Consider the following 17,458-nt stretch of genomic DNA (forward strand, 5'->3'; position numbering starts at 1 on the left):
AATTAGAAAGTGAAATGCAATACATCCACTGGATCGTTATCTTTTAATTTCGTAATCTTAGAAACAAACTTTTCTCCATTTCTCCGTGGCAAGTCAGTCCAGCCTCGTTTTGAAAAGTAGTCTAGGTGTATTTGAATTTTTTTTTTTTTCTCGTCAAAGTAACACTGGTGACCACCACGACGCTTAAGTCACGTCGTAAATGGTTCATTACCCACACCAATTGGCTGATAGTTAAATTCAATATCGGCAAGAATGATGAGGTAAGAAAGGGGATCCCCATGCCCCATCATAGTTTTTAAAAATCTATTTTTAGTTTCACAAAGATATTTTAAGTTCTCATACCCAATGTCGCGCGGTTAGATGATCAGCGCCTGGGAGAGGCTTTTTGTCGCTTTTTACTTTGTATTGCCACAATCACTTTCCTTTACGTCGATTAAAAAGCTTTCCACTCTTTTCAATATCAAAGCTTTTAGATTCGTCGACGAACGTGATCCCTACTGTGGAGGCCATTTATTTCCACAAGCTGCGCAAGCCGCGCATACTTAAAATTTCATTTCGTGATTACAGCTCGTCAATCAGGTGCCTCTCTAAAAATAGCTGCGTAGCTGAACCATGCGGTAAAATAAGATTTTTAAAAAAAACTATTATTGGATGAGGCCCAAGTAGGGTGGATCCGCTCTGTTACTTCATCAGATTGCATCCTCTCTCATCATTTGATATCGATCGTTATGTCGGTCACCAAATATTCCATCCCTTTACAGTGCGACGCGCCTTACCGTGGCCACCCAACAAACTTTCAGTTTTGACAATTACATGTAAGTACGTCAACTCAAACGACCCATTCAACGGTGTTTAACTACAACCGTGCGAACTTTGCAAGGAGGGGTGACTGTCAATCAAATTCGCCCACCCTGACTGGCGTATAAGGTTTAAAAAACTTTGTTAGGTGGCCACGGTAAGGCGCGTCGCACTGTAAGCAGTTTTGATAATAGAGACTGTTGGCATCTCAGAATGAAAGAATTCAACAACTTAATCGTCCTTTAAGTTAAAGTTAGTAAAACGACAATAATGCGAATTTCAGGTCGGGAGAAGTATTTGTTCCCTTGCAAAAATGCTATTCCGCCTTTGACATGCTGTTTGACAAGTAGTTACCAATACAAGGAATTTCTTTAAACTCTTTATCGTCATTTTCACCGTACAGGAAATAACAACAAAGATCCAGTGGTGAGAAGTAGTTTTTCAGTAGAATTGTAGTCTCGACATGCATTTCAAGCTGGTTATTCCGCTTACGGCTTTTCACAATAGTCATGGCTTGACAGGTTAACAGTTTGGAATCCTCCAAAGAATTACGCAACTCTCAAACCTCAAGGGTAGAAAACTTTCTTTAAAGGTATCTGCAGATCAGGGGAAATTTTTTTTAGGTTCACACTTAGAGGATTGCACTGCTTCTATTTGAGGTTGACTAGCAGTAGAGTTATTTTCATAGAGCTACGTCGTAGAGTTAGAGTTAAGTTTCCAAAATCCTGAATTCAAGATTTTGGAAGGCCTAAATCCTGAATTTAGAAATACAAAAAAGGATCCTAAACACGCATAAAAGCTAACCTTAGGCCTAATTAGGCCTAAACAAAAGTTTAGCTTTTATGAATGTTGGCTTCCAAAATCTTGAATTCAGGATTTTGGTAACTTAACTCTAACTCTACGACATAACTCTATGAAAATAACTCTAACTCTATTTCTGAACGAATAAAATTGATTTACTAATAACTAAACCAGTCTTTACATTCTGAGTGGGTTTGGCACTTTTTGAGCACCTCAAAACGAGCCTGGACATCACATAACAATTACATGATACAAAAACCAACGGAACCTTGGTCTCTGATTTAGATCAAAGAAAGCTGACCAGAAAGAGCACCAATTTACAAAAACAAGTCTTAGAATAGCGCTAAGGTTTTATTCGTTAGTTCCAATCACCGATTTCAACCTGTCAGTTCTATTACCGTAAATGGTAAAAAGAAAGAATAATAAAAAAGCTGACCGCTTTTTGCCAACGTGTAGCGGTACACCCTCTCACCCCCTCCTCCTCCCCCCCCCCCCCCCCCTCCTCGAGGGGAGCCAACGGTCTGGCCCCAGTTTTTCGAAGGGTGGAAAGCGCTATTCACCACTCAATTGGTCTTGATAGTGTTTATCCGTTGGAAGTGATTTCCCGGTGGATAGCGTTAACTATCTCTTGAACTATCTCTTGAACAACCGAAGCCTGATCTGGATCTCTACTGTGGATTATTATGTTGTGTACAAGCCAGGAGGTGTCTAGGGTTCTTTTAGAGTGCCGATCTTCCGGAGTCGCACTCAATACAAATATTCCACTGTAAAGCAGCCACCGATTTATTCCGTTTCTAGTCGTTTCACATGGGGCAATACTTCCCACTGTGGGACATGAAGGTCAAACTGGAGGGCCACTACGGCTTGAAACTCAAACTTGAGGAGTTCTTTAACTGATACGCGAAGCTTATCCTCGATTGCCTGAAAAGAAAAAAATCGTTAGAACAAAGAGAAAAAACGAAATTGATAAAGGAGACGTGATGGTCTAATAAAAAAAAACCAGATAAGATCATTTTGAGGTTACCTACATGAAAACAGACGTATTACAAACCTCAGGATGGAGAAAAACTTCTCCAAGTAGAGATCCAGACCTAATTGTCTCCATTCATGTAATGAAACTGTTCGTTTTTCAACCCTTCCGGTTCTTTTAGTACTTGATCAGCAGTTAAAACACTTCATTGTGCTTTTGCTATCGATCCCTTTTTTGGTTCGGAGTTTTTATAATTGGGTGCTGATGGTCTACAAATTGGGGGAGAATTGTCCGAGGAGCGAATTGTCCTGACATCAAATTCGAAGCAGGGACACAATGACGGAGGGCGAATGTTGCAATAACTAAGAGACTGAGCTAATGCAATACTGAAAGGAAGAAGTGGTCCTCGCACCTACGAGGACAATTTCAGCGATTGTCTCTTAGAGATCTGACAGGTTCATGATCAAGTCTCCCTTTCAGCTCTAACCCGCACTTCAAATTTATAAATTTATTTCATACATCGAGTCCTTTCACGGGAATTTACGAGTCCAACAGATTGACCTGCTCAATAGGCCTCATGCATGATGGCGGCATATGCTCAAAATTCACCAGCAACCCTCGTTTGCACCAAATTATTCACATCAAATTATTCACATCACTGTTAACGCGTGGGTTTTCCTAACAAGTTTGCTCCTTTGGGAATTAGCTCATGCTAAAAATTACAAGTTCGAATTCGTTGCTTGATGGTGAAATTAGCAAGTCAGTCGTCGTCACGGAATAGAGAGATTGAGATGCTTCATAGCACAGTTGGTGGAGCATTGCTCCGTCATCGCGGAGGTCGGTGGATTCAAATCCCGATGAAGCCACCTGAATTCGCAAGGATCACTTTTTCCCTTTCATCTATAACCCGCATTTCAAGTAGATATATTTATTTCATTGTTGCGATACCGCTTTAACGGCTTAAAACTTTCGGAAAACAGAGAAGAAATTCTGATACCAAAATACCCCCGAAAATTGGCAGGGATTTGGAGGAAAGTACGTATGGTGCATATAGTGAAGACGCTAGTGTAACTTGATAAATGGTGCTGTATATGTAAGAGTATCCACGGGTATCGTTTCCTGCGGGAGGGTGGGGAAGTGAGGGGGGGGGGGGGGTGAGGGAGGGCAAGAGCATGCTACACCTCATGTCAAAATAGCTTACCTCAATAAGTTCTTTGACTTTCTCTCTCCTCATGTCATCATTAAATTTTGCTGCCAAAAGCAGACAGGAACCTGAAGTTAAAAAAAAAGACAAATTCAGGATCGACTGCCGGGTTCCCAATAAGACGTCTACATCTACAGAGTGGTTAGTTAGGCATTTGCCAGGACCACAGTGTGGCCCAGTGGTTAGGGCACGTGCCCTAACCACTTAACATCCCAGAATGACGACTCAATCGGACCACCTATTGAATTTCATTCTAGCAGTGTCTGATTCAACTTCTCAGTCGGTTGCTCTTGTACTAAGATAGCGAACTGGTTTGCCAGGGGCCAGTTGCGATTCTTAAAGTTGTTGTTATTTTTCTGTTTTGTTGTGTCATTGGCTCTGAAAAACCCCTATGGGGGAGCGGTAAATTAAGTATGTATGTTCACAAGACTCTTAGGATCTTATAGGATATAATTATCGACCAGAAACTTTATAAACTGCACAAACAAATTTAACAAAACCATGACACGTTGGCTATCCGAGTTCGCAAAGAAATGGTAGTCCAGTTCCCAGCCGCATTGACAAACATTTCCTTATTTATCTGTTGTCATGCCAACAAGTTCAGCCAGTATAATATTTTGCTTATTAATCTGGGTGTCATTATCAAGCTGATCCTCTTACCTGCCAGCAGTTTTCTGTTCGCTTTATTGATTTTTTCCTGTAAAATTTAAGTGATAATAAATAGAGGATATTACATGGTCGCGCGGAGATATGAAATTTCTATTATAATAAAGTCGAATTTTTCACTTCTCAAATCAGCGAGCCCTTAGTTTATTTACTGTTGAGCTAAATAGTGCTCGGATAATAATAATAATAATAATAATAATAATAATAATAGTAGCAATTGTACACTTATATAGCGCACACATCAACTAATTGCTCGAGTCGCTTCAAAATTCTAAGATAAATAAGATAATAATGAACAAAAAAAGATGAAGAAATGAGTTGGTTAGTTCATTAATTTATAAAAAAAAACTAGACTAGTACACTAAAGAATTACTCTTAATAAATTTAGAAAAAAAAAGGTCCTAAGTTTCTTTTGAAATAATAAAACCGACTTAGATTTGCGTAAATCTAGAGGAATAGTATTCCAAATCTTTGGCGCACATACCGCAAATACCTTGTCATCAAACGATGTAGTTTTTGGGTTCTAAACGCTGGTTGCATCTCCGATCCATAAACGGCAGTGTGAGACTACCTTAGATATAATATCAAGGCTGAATCTTTTTTTTTAAATCGATAAAGACTCAAAACTAATGTCCAGTTTTGTATTAATTCAATGAAGCTATTCTCGCGGCTTGCAGCTGAGAAAGACATCATTGAAATGTATTGAAATTTGAAAAAATTCCCTTCTAAACCAGCATTGGTTTGTTAGCTGCATCTGACACTGCTTTTTCCATATCCAGTACTGTGTCCCTAAAAGCCACTGAAGTGGACGTTATCATTACAAGTATCACTATACATGCTTCATGGAAAATATAGTAATGCTGAGATTTTTAGACCCATCAACAGGTGGAACAACCTTGAACTTCAAGGATTCTTCGGATGATCATCGCTGATCCTAACAACAACTATTTACATTAATAATAATAATAATAATAATAATAATAATAATAATAGTAATAACAATAATAACAATAATAATAATAATAGTAATAACAATAATAACAATAATAATAATAATGATAATTATTATTATTATTATTATTATTATTATCATCATCATTGTTGTTACAGGAGTCCATGAGATGGAGCCTTCGTATGCACTACATCCTTGAGTCAACCTTTATGGGTATCTTTCTATTTTTAGAACTAACCCTTCACATATACATAAATTCGCACACATTGTTTTTTGCTATTTTTCTCTTCATTTGACAATAACTTTCCTCTGATTGGCCATTGCAAACTCGATAGAAAGATGAGCAAAGGTTGACTCATTACATATTGTTTGAATGGGAAAGGAGCTTTCCTACTCATGCGCTCCAGTTATTGTCCTCATCATCATCATCATCATCATCATCATCATCATCACTGTAAAGTGTGATTAATGGGCCATTTCCGAGTTCTTGTCTGCCTCCCCTTCAAAGCGAGTCTAAGTGCACAGTTTTTTTTATGAAATTAGTTTTCATTCATATGTAAACTAGAACTAATTACCACAACAAAAACCTCGCACTTAGACTTGCTTTGAAGAGGAGGAAGACGTAATCTCGGAAATGGCCTATTGTGGAAGAGTTTTTTTCTCTTAGTGGAATAATTAAATAATTGTCAATTCTCAAAGACATTGCTCACATTTGAAAGCCCAGGTTCAGGGCTTACATGTAGGAAAAACTGTGGTCTTCACAAAATATCTGAGAAAATGTTTAAACATTTACCTTTAATATGAGTTTTTCAAAATACACAAATGCATATGCCACTGTAGCTGGATCCAGTTGACATTCCTGTTGCAGGCAATAACAAAACTCTTCCATGGTAGATCATGGTAGAACTTTCTTTATTTGGACTATACTTTTGCATAGGGGTACATACCGTGGGGTTTGGGATCCCCTATGAGGTATGTGTATGTCACCTTACACCAAACTAGAACTTGTAAGGAGTGCTCAGTATCACATTTTTTGTATAGCGTAACACCCTACACAACTTTATGAACAAGTGCTGTGAGGCAAAGCCAATTGTTAAACCCTCCTTCTCAGAGAAAACAAGAAAGTTCAACTATTTGCACATGGGACTACAAAGACAGAACCTTGTCTTCAGTTTAATATTTTAAAGACCCTGAGAATTGGTCAGGCAAGGATGTAACTCATAACCTCCTGCACGGAAGTGTGATGCTCTACATGTATCTACTGTCAGCAAGCTGGTTGGCAGTCTCAACAGGAAATTGGTGTCATATTTAAGTGCTGTGGTGTGGCCCAGTGGTTTGGACGCAGGTGTTGCATTAGATCAATTTCAAATGACAGTTTGTCATGTTTCACGGGACACTCACAGCGGAAATTAAGTCAATTAAACCTGGACCCAAAGAAATGTACTTGCTTATGTCAATCATGCACATTATTTTGCCATTATATTCAACACTGGCTTTTTACAAGCAGTTTCTGTGCAGTATGCAAATTAATGGGAGGGTTATAACATAAATAAACAAACCCCTTTAACTAGCTTGCTGTTATATCGCCTGATAATGACCTTGGTTGAGAGATGGTCCTCAAAATTTCACATTAGCCTGCAAAGCATTGTTTCTTGACCAAATATTCATTTTTGTTTATTTTTCATGTCTTACCCATGGACATTACCAGCCGACAAACCAGCTGCCTAAAGGGGTTTATTTACTAAATATTGCACTCAGGAAATACTATACTAATGATATTAAAAACACAACGTTTTTATCACCAAACAACTGAAAGCCTACCTGTGTTGATGCTATTTTCATAATATCTTTTTTCAAGCTGCACAAGGAACAGATAGAAAAATACCAGTACAAGATTAAGTACAATTTAGAACAGAAAACTGGATTTAAATTCAACAAAGTGTGTTAAAGTTAAGTTTTATTTGTAAATTTTGACAAAAAAATCTTTAATGATGGCACAGGGCATTGCACCTGCGTGTAAATAAGGTTTTTAAGCAGATCATAAGCAAACAAAAGAAACATGCTGTACAATTTGAATTTTCAAACAGGGTACAATGTACCTTCGTAGTTTAGTCAGCGTAATGCTGAGGTTGGGAAATTTCTCCCTGAATTGTTCATTTAAGTCCTTTTTTAGTTCAGAGGGTTTTGCATAAGCTACCATGGAGACCTAAAAACATAAACCAAAATAAAAAGTCAAGGTTAAAAAATTCAAATTATGTTATGTAGTAAATGTTTTTAATTAAAACATTTACTACTAACATAGCGGTTACTACATAGTCGGGTGAAGGTGGTAAAAAGGCCCACCTTCAACCGACAAGCTTTTTGTCAATGACCATTTGTTTTTGTTATGGAAAGTTGCATTGCTCATCACAGCAACCTGATTGGATGAAATTCAGCTCCGGCTGGATTTTTACATATGAAAATTGTTCCATGGCACACAATGCCTGTCGGTTGAAGGTGGGCCTTTAATGATTGTAATTCCTAAATGACTTAATATAAAAAGACTTTATCTTCATCATCGTCATCATCATCATCATCATCATTATCACTGTCATTGTCACATAAATTGCCTTTTAACTAACATCACTATCATATTATATACAGTAGCCACAGTCGCAAATGCTCAACCAACTGAGCCAACCGGTCGGCAGTCATCCTCGATCTCGCAATCACCCTCTTTATCATCATCATTGAATAAAGCTGACCAACTTCATTCCATTAACAATGCAAACATCTTATTAATCCTAATATATTCTGGTCATATCATAAGGTCTTTGGGAGCAGGGTGGCACAGTGGTGAGAGCCCTCGATCACCTCCCACCAATGTGGCCCAGGTTCAATTCCTGGTCCTAGCATCATAACTCATGTAGGTTGAGTTTGTTGTTGGTTCTCTCCTTGTTCTGAGAAGGTTTTTCTCCGGGTTTTCCCCTCTCCTCAAAAGCCAACACTGCCAAATTCCAATTCGATCTGGAAAGCACTGACACATGAGCTCCTGAGCTCCTGAGCGCTCTTTAAGGTGTTCCATGCGTAAACAAATTCCATTTCCAATTTTTTTTCCATGCAGACCTACTAGAGAAGATTTAGCCATCATGATAATATTTCTAGTTGTAACCTTTGTTGAGAATTGAAGGAGGCAAGTGCCTATTAACTTGTCATGACGCTTTAATCAGCTAATCTCCATACAAAAAACGAAAACATGGCAGCCAAGTGCTGCGCTACCGAGGAACTATATGTTATATAATTATACCGCTGACCTGGAGTCGCCACAGGCTAGTCACAAGTAACTGAGCAGTTTATAATGTCTGAAATGATGCACAATGTCACACAACACACACCAGACACACACAACACCACAACATGGGGTGAAGCAATTATTACACTTGGCTACAATCCTAAGGACATACCAAGTAAGAAGCAAGGTTTAGGACCTTTCTATGACGACCAGATGTCAATTCTGGATCATCCAAAAGATGAGGATCATATCCACTGAATGAAGGAAAACCAGCATCTGGACTGTCTGAATGTTTGCAGACAAAATTGAGCAAAAAAGTTAGAAATGAACAATATTAAGAAGGAACACAAACAAAACAAAGGGCAGAATTTATACCAGTACCCTGTGAGGTCCCTCCTGGATCTACTGGTATGGTAAGAGGATTGCCCATTCCTCGACTTAAAGGCCCGGCCTCCTTCCAACCAAATGGGTACGTTGATGTTAGGAATGTTCTGTACGATACCGTCTGCAATTTAACGCAAATACATGTATGTGATTAACTTATCAGATGAGAGTGAAACTTGTTAATGTAAGTTAGACAAATTGAAGTCAAAGTTAGCCTAGGAACACCCAAGTGGCACTTGTTATAATCAGCAGTTTTGTTACTTTGCATCTGTGCTGAAGCCAGAAGGCTGCCAGAATTTGCCAGTACAGTGTAGCAGCCTCCTTCTGGCAGCTTGCTGCCAAACGTGGAGGCCCCTTATCATGTATCCAGAACACAATCTCCACTTTGCCTGATAGTGGTTGGTTGCCTATTATAGTGCGATTAATTTAATTGCAAGTGTTCCAGAAAATACAATACTGCCACCCCTTAAAGGAAAGACAAAATCACTGTTGGTATGAGGAAATGTCTACCATTTGTGGAAGCTCCAGGATGACTCAGGGGACCTTCACTACACAACACAGTTGTTCATGTCAGATGGAATGCAAAAAATAATAAACATGTCTCCCCACCGACATACTATCATTATATTAAATAAATTTTATGCGCAAAACAGACTGAAATAAATAAATGAAAAAAATTTTTAAAACCCATTGACTCCTGAGCTGCCTTCCATTGACAAGTAAAATCGTCTGGCATAAGACAGAGTCCACTTTGTTAATTCTCACTCCTAGAAGTCAACGGGTAATGAAATTGACATGCAATAAGAACTGATACCTTTTCAGCTGATCCCAGTTCTACTCCTTCTATTCCTACAAACTGGTGAGGAGCTACTGTTGGAGTTTTTCTAAAGATGCAATTAATACAGCAACAACAATTCATTGAAAGTATTATATCCCAGGATGGAAATGCACTACAACATGCCTTGAGGAGCTTTCACTCAGGCAAAAAAACACAAGTGGTTTTAAATTAGAGGAAAGTGACAGAATGAGAATAATACAAGATTCCGGCCAGGGGGACCAGAAACGTTTGGCTGTTTGCCGGTGAAAACTGAGAACGAACCAGCGAAGTAATGATGAACAATTCCTGCTAGTAGTAAGAATGGGACGAGCACCCTGTCTTGCTTTTCAATGAAGAAAAAGCTTTCAAAAGTAACAACTCCTTAAAACATGTTTGTTTTATTCCAAGACCAACTGGAATAAATGTGTACAATGTAGCATGTTTCTTTCCAGGAACAGGGTTGGTCACGTGGACCCCCACACATTCCTGTCTGTGTTTAGTCTTTATTTTCAATAATAAAAAAAAAAACAGTTGAACACTTAATTTGCATGATTTGAGCGTGATTTCCAGTTTGTGAAATGCCTATAAATAAATGTGACATTTCCGGTCTGGTGTGACACCCGACATCATTTCTGTTCCCTTCCAGTCTTATGCACATATCGATACTCCTGCTGCTCATTAGTATGGACCGCTTCCCGTGAAAACAAAATGGCAGACTGATATTAATGAGGTTCCAGCCTCATTTGCATCCAATCCACCATTTTTAATGAGGTCCATTCCCATACAAACTCTCTATTTCCAATATGCAAATTCTATGCAAATGATATGCAGCCATATAGAAGCGATGTACAGGTATACTACTCCCACCCACCCAACCCTGATGCATAAATGTGAAAGAAGGACAGACCGCGACACCAGGGTCTCCTCCCTACTCTTCACAAGCAGTGTGTGGGTTCTTTAACAGGACCAAATCTCCTGGGTATAGTTACATGACCTGTATTAATTGGGAAAACAAAATGTGTAAAATATCTTATACAACAACAGGCATCACTTTGAGTAACAGGGATCCCTTGGGTAAAGAAACTTGCATAACATAATACCTCATCCCTTCCTGGCCTGCCTCCTGGTTCTCTTTATGGTACTTCAGGACAGAATATGTAACAAAGGGAGCTCTGTGACCAGAACACAACACTATCCTGTCAAACAACACAGGTGCAAACCTTACTTTAATGACATAGTAAAAAAATAAAGGATAGCATACTACACTAGAGTGGTAATAGTATACCTGGTAATCACATGGGGCTGAGTACAAATTAAGGATAGATATCACAATATTAAACTGTAATGTGTTTTCAGAAGAGTTGCTTGTACTTTCAGAAATCGACCGAGTTGCACACATTACTTGAGGAAACTTGTGATTACTTGGTTATATGTTAAGAGCATAATTTTCTTTTATCAGGAAGGTAAAAAATGCATGTTAAAATTGCAAAATTTTGCAGGAAGCCATAATTCAGCAAAGTGTCAAAATGAACTATATTAGCTACAAAACTAAATGATCACTATTAAATTCAGTGAAAAATCAGGGGATGTGTTTTTCTGTGGTGACTTTGGGATTCTTGAAAAAAATCCAATCGCTCCTTTGCTTTCCTTTACTAGTTGGGATGCTCTACCACTGACCTGATAGGAAACTTGTGGAAGCTTAGGTCATTAATTTAAACTATTTAACAAATTGAAAGTGGTTCAGCGTTGTCTGTACTCTTTTCGACAACGATATTCATCATCACAGTGGTCAAAATGCTGTGTGCCTCGTGAGTCCGCAACAAATTTTGACCACTGGGATGGCAAACATCGCTGTGGATAAGAGTACAGACAACGCTTAAAACCACTTTGGATTTTTTGTTACCACAAGATTCAACGCAAAAGAAAGTGACCAAAATCATGGCACAAAGAAAGAGCAAGCATTGTCTATAACTTTCTTCTCACAATATGATTGGTTTATTTCCCAAAATGAGTATTCCTGATTGGCTATTGCATTGCGTGACAAATTGAAGAAAGCATGACACAAGCAGCGTTGTCTAGACTCTTATCGACAACAGCAAATTAGCCAATCACATTGTGAGATTACAAGCAATTGTGTTAAAATGTATTTTGTCACATGAACCTACAGTGTAGTTTATACAATTGTACTCCCTTACAATAACACCTTATTCCAAAATGGCTACTTAACAATTAGACACGTATTTGCGGGCTACGGGTCAATAGCCTATGAGGCAAAGCTGCATGGGCTATTGACCCGGGACCCTTGAGGGCAAAGGGTCTAATTGTTGTAGTACCACCCAACTAGTGGGAAAGAACGGAAAGAAAAGGCCATAATAAAGTTAGCAAATGCAAGTTGAAGATATATTTATTTGGGAATAAAACGAAAGAAAGAGTCACACTTTTCACTACTCAGTAATAGTCCTCTAGTAGCATAGCCAATTAAAATGCAGGATTTGCATTACTCCACTAGTTGGGTGATACTAATGTATTTTAGCATTCTTTTGTTTGCTTGTAAATTAGCCCTTGCTGCCTCATTCTTAAACTTAAAATTCAATATTTAACCTTGAATGAGGGAACAAGAATTTTAAAATGGTGGTCATTTGGAATAAGGTGTATAATACCTACCATACCCCTAGAACAGAAATAGACCATTTTACATTTTATCTTACCTGGCCTAAGAATGAAAGCAAGGTTGCCGGGGACCCTGCTTTGATACAAACCTTTATCCTTTTCTAATTTATTAACATAGACTAATTAGAATTACAACAACATACATGTAATTTACATGATAAAAGCAGTCAGGTCTGTATCAATACAAGGTCACTGGCAGCCTCGCACCCATTTATAGGCTTGGTCACTAAGCAAACAACTGTAAAATGACCCAATGCCAAAATTGTCCATTATCACAAGTGTAATAAAGAAGATGGTTATTGTTCAAGTAAAAAAATGCAAATCACTAAGGGTTATATGCACAGAGGAAGGGATGGTAACACAAAGATTTGAGCCTAGCTGTGCACCACAACTGAAACTTTCATCACAGTAATGCAGAGGTGCAGGTTAATTGACAAATTATCTGGGCTTGATTCTTTAATTGTGCATTTGCTGCAAGAGTTTTTTGTCTGGATACAGGAATGAGGGAATCTTTACTGACGTCACCGTTTACGTTTTGTTTCATCACTTTCATTGCTCAAAGAAAGCATTGTGCTATTAACAAAAAATTATTGACTTCCAAAGGTAAAAGACATTGTTAACCCATGGACTCCTGGGAGTGAGACTTGACAGATTTTACTCCGTCTAACGCCAGACGATTTTACTCAACAACTGGGGGCGTCCTAGGGCATTTGAGTTGTCAATGGGTTAAACTTAGGTAAATCTCCAATTTTAAGCCTTTCAGCTTTGGTAACAAGCCAGTTATCAACCATCAACAACTGATAAATTCTTGGCTGGCAAAAGCACTTAAAATTACTGATCCCATACACTCTTCGTAAAATTGTGAATGTTTAAAGCATCATTGCTCAGAGATTATCTAGTATCTCATATATTGGGTTCAGATTTTCAGTGAGAGCTTATTACACAACTAATTTTCAATATTCAGTACTTTATTCTTGGCTGACTGATTGGAAAACGAGAGACTTACCGGTAAGCTAAATGAGGCTAAAAACGTAAACAAACAATCAGTTCAGTATAGGTAATCACATGATTTTGAGTACAACTTGGAACAAATAAGCACACATTTTTTCAAACATGCACGATTTGTAGTCTTTGAAAAAAATTACAAGTGCTCATTCAATACAAATAATTGCATTAGAAAAATCATGTGATTACTCATTACAATATACATGACAAAATTTGAGATGGTTAAGCAGAAGCAATGCATGAGTATCATTCAATCACAAAAATTGCGCCATGAAGTGCACCATCCAGAGCTTGCATTTGATTGCCTATCATTGCAAAGATTTCACCTTTATTGCACTAACTTCAACTTTCTGCGCTAATTTTATTTTAATGCACTCCGTTTGAGATTTATTGACATGCTCTCAGCCAATCAACGTGCTGAAATGTTTTCAAGTACTGTAACTGAATAATAAAATTAATTTAAAAAATTAATATTAGTCTTCAATTAATTAAATCTTAATTTTTCTAATACTACAAATTATCCCAAATCATTGCACCCTTTAATAGTATCATTACCTTTTGTCAGTTGCCCGTCTCTTATGATGAAAAGAATTTCCAGTAAGACAGGAAATTCTACTTTTACTACGACGAATACTATCACTCAAGGAAGATGAATCATTTGATTCGCATAACGACACACTTCTTCGTACAACCACAGATCTTTCTTGTAGCTTTCTCTCGGAAGCAATCTCTGTTGCGCTGCGCTGTCTGTGTAAGACCTTTACGTTAACGTTTTTCGGAATAATGTCGGCCTCAACAATATCCTTTGAGGTGCTAGGTTCAGAAATCAAGTGCAGCAATGTTCGCCTCTCCGAGTGCAGATCAGAGCTTTCCGCCTCAGTTATCTTTTTCGGGTTCCTCTCTGTCTTAGATGCAATCAGCACATCTTCCGCAATGTTTCCGTCGAGTGAAATACTTGAAAGAAAAGCACAAGCCGAGGCTATCCGTCTTGATTTTCTTCTACTTCGACGGCCAGCAGTCACAGCCGCCATGTTGGCGGTTGTTGACAAGTTGCCTCAGCCACTCTACCCACTGATAGCTTAGGGCTACTTAGCCCTCTCTTGCTGGTTGTGAGTTGAGTGCGTTGCGCAGCCAATTCACCAAGCTTCGACGCTAGCCCGAGCGTCTTTTAGGAATATAAGAACACATATGCATGTGGGTTTTGGACTTCAGAGGCGCTACCATCTAAAATACGAAGATATTTTTCCACTGATAATCACTATGCAAAAAGGTGGACACGCGTTTCTCTTATGAGGTCCCTTCCAGGAGCTCAACTGGGCTCCTTCTCAATCTTCTGAGCTCCCTAACCTCTCTTGAGTTGCCAAGGATACAAGAATTTGTATGGGAATCTCGATAACAAACTGAAAAAGATATTTACACGCAAAAGTTCTCAATCAAAAAAAGCCGTACCTCATTTTCCTGGTGACTTTCTCACTTTTTGTATGGTTATTTGACTTATTGAATGCGATTTAAGCGACTTCTCAACTTCCCGGGTTGTCACTCGTACAACGCAAGTGCGTCGAGCACAAAAGTTCTGTTTGACAAAACTCAAAGAAACGTCATTCATTATACCTCAATGTCTTCCGTTTGTCTACAGATATCGAGCAACTAAACAAAAGAGAGACCAACTAGAATAAGATAGGGGAATTTTCATATTTTTGCATGTAGCATCCTGCCGTTTGATGTTTCACGTAAATCCAATGCTACCTCTCTTTTACCCCTCCCATTCTCCTCACGGCTTCGCTGCGTGTTATTTACCTCCTGCGCCAAAAAATCTCGACAGCACCCTGGGGGAGGGGGGGGGGTCAATCCCAAGTCAATCCCCCGGGCATTTTGACAAGAGGATAGCTCCGCATAGTGTGGAATTTCACACGAAACGAAACCCGTATGGGCGGGCATTTGACTATCGACAAAAACGTTGGTCAGCGGTCGCTACCTAGAGATTTTTTTATGCCGGAATTCATTACTACCCTTCGAACCCCGTGCGCCAGCGCTAGACAACACCAACAACATAATCTGGTGCGTGACTCGTGCATGGTGCCTTCGGACAGACAGGACCAGCGCTTTATTAACCAACATAGTCTTACACTGTGAACGAACTTGTGAAACCATATTGACAATACATGAACATAATGTGCAAGTGCGAATATTGTTGACAATAGCCTGAAAAAAAAAAATATAGAAATGTATCTATCTACAGGAAATGTATTATATAGATAAGCGTAGTCAAAAAATTTAAGTGCAGGGGCAGTAACAAAAGTGAAAAAATTCGCATAACAGGCAACTAGGAAAAACCTGCAGAAAATACACCGGTGATACCTTGCCCGATACGAAAACCCGGGGTAAAAACCCCACCTGTATTTTTGCCAGCCAGCAAGATTCCTCTGGGGAACAGATAATGTGAGGAACAGATTCGTTGGGTGCCCCTGTGTCGTGACGGCATGCTTAATCGGTGGGATATTTGACGCTTTGTGAGGCCCTAACCGGTGGGGCATTTGACGGTGTAAAACTGTCAACACAGGGGGGCATTTGACCATTTTTTTTTGTAAAAGTCAAATGCCCGGGGGTTTGCCCGGGGGGAAGGGGATGGGCGCTCTTGGAATTGACTGATACATAACTGCGACTAAAATCCGAAATTTACACCCCTAAGCGAGACGACCAGCATCCCTTGCCCTTTAAAACCAAAGGCAACTATACTTCATGTGGGTAAAATTCTGAAAACTCTCTGTAATCAGAACGGCTGGGGCTTAGTACAACACCAGACTGTGACATTGACGAATCATGCTTAAACACTCGTAAACTTCATCTTAACAAGAACGGTATTGCTATTTTAGCTAGTAATTGAGTAAATACTATTGTTCATTTACACGATTCGCCGTATTTACAAGCTGGAGTAACACCGCGTAATTTTTTCTTCCACTAATAGTGCCCGGAGCAATCAAAATACTATAATTCCAAATTGCCGTGGTTTTAAAATGACCAGTTTGAATATTGCTAGTCTTTCGAAACATATTGATGAACTCCGTATTATTTTAAGTGATGAAAACATTGATATATTCCAGAGTTTTGAAGCAAGCAACCGTGGACAATTTTCCTGTCGGTGTACGTTGGATCAGTGGCTTGATCTGATCGGCGTTATTTCAAGTTGAGAAACTAAATGTTTCAAGCAAGAGCCGATACAACGTAGATTTGATTTGATTTTAGTGGTGTACTAATCACCACTAATGATTTTAGTGGTGTCAAATCAAATCTACGTTGTATCAACTCTTACTTAAAACATTGATATATTGACCATTAATGAGACAGAACTAGTACCCCAAAACCCTCAATTTAGCTACCCTAGGCCTAAAAACCAACCTTAGGCCTAGTTAGGCATAGGGGTAGCCAAATTGAGGGTTTGGGGGTACTTTATTCGTTTTCGAGTCTTCGAGTTTTCGGGGTCTTAAAGTCCAACCTCTTTCCCAGGCTCTCTCTCATTTCCTCCCTTGTCGTCGTCTTTCTCGACGACAAGGGATGAAAAGACAGAGAGCCTGGGAACGAGGTTTCTTAGGGTGTGTTCGATTGACCGTATTCCGGAATAGGAATACATGCAATATAAGTTAGAATCCTTCGTTTTTACGGAGATTCACATTAAAATTGTCAAACATCTGCTAAGATGCTATTTCAAACATATTTTTATTATCTTTGCTGCTTCCAAACGCGCCAAATATACCGTTTAAATCATCACTTCGCGTATTCCAATTGCGGAATAGGGTCAATCGAATGCGCCCTTAGAGTCTTCGTTTTCGAGACACCCATCGGGTAAGAGTCCCTGGTTATGACATCATTCCCAGGGATAGGACTGTAAATGGCAGGTTTGGTGAAGGTGTATCTTTCTATAT

General features: G+C 39.0%; 1 protein-coding gene across 2 annotated transcripts; it reads right to left on the reverse strand.

Annotated features, from left to right (window-relative positions):
* Nucleotides 1-24: 24 nt before the first annotated feature.
* On the reverse strand, nucleotides 25-14,586 carry LOC137975717 (CDK5 and ABL1 enzyme substrate 1-like). 2 transcript variants are annotated; one of them, XM_068822881.1, is made up of 11 exons: nucleotides 14,094-14,586; nucleotides 10,964-11,059; nucleotides 9,861-9,930; nucleotides 9,044-9,167; nucleotides 8,859-8,947; nucleotides 7,491-7,597; nucleotides 7,213-7,249; nucleotides 6,185-6,250; nucleotides 4,434-4,470; nucleotides 3,771-3,841; nucleotides 25-2,520 (listed from the first exon to the last, which is right to left on the reverse strand). In XM_068822881.1, the coding sequence occupies exons 1-11, from the start codon at nucleotides 14,567-14,569 to the stop codon at nucleotides 2,383-2,385; spliced, it is 1,311 nt and encodes a 436-aa protein (XP_068678982.1). In that variant the 5' UTR covers nucleotides 14,570-14,586; the 3' UTR covers nucleotides 25-2,382. The 2 variants fall into 2 exon arrangements, with proteins under 2 accessions (XP_068678982.1, XP_068678981.1); XM_068822880.1 differs by having other exon boundaries at nucleotides 8,835-8,947.
* Nucleotides 14,587-17,458: the final 2,872 nt, after the last annotated feature.

The sequence above is a fragment of the Montipora foliosa genome, chromosome 11, assembly GCF_036669935.1.
Source record: "Montipora foliosa isolate CH-2021 chromosome 11, ASM3666993v2, whole genome shotgun sequence".
In the NCBI taxonomy this organism is placed as follows: Eukaryota; Metazoa; Cnidaria; class Anthozoa; order Scleractinia; family Acroporidae; genus Montipora; species Montipora foliosa.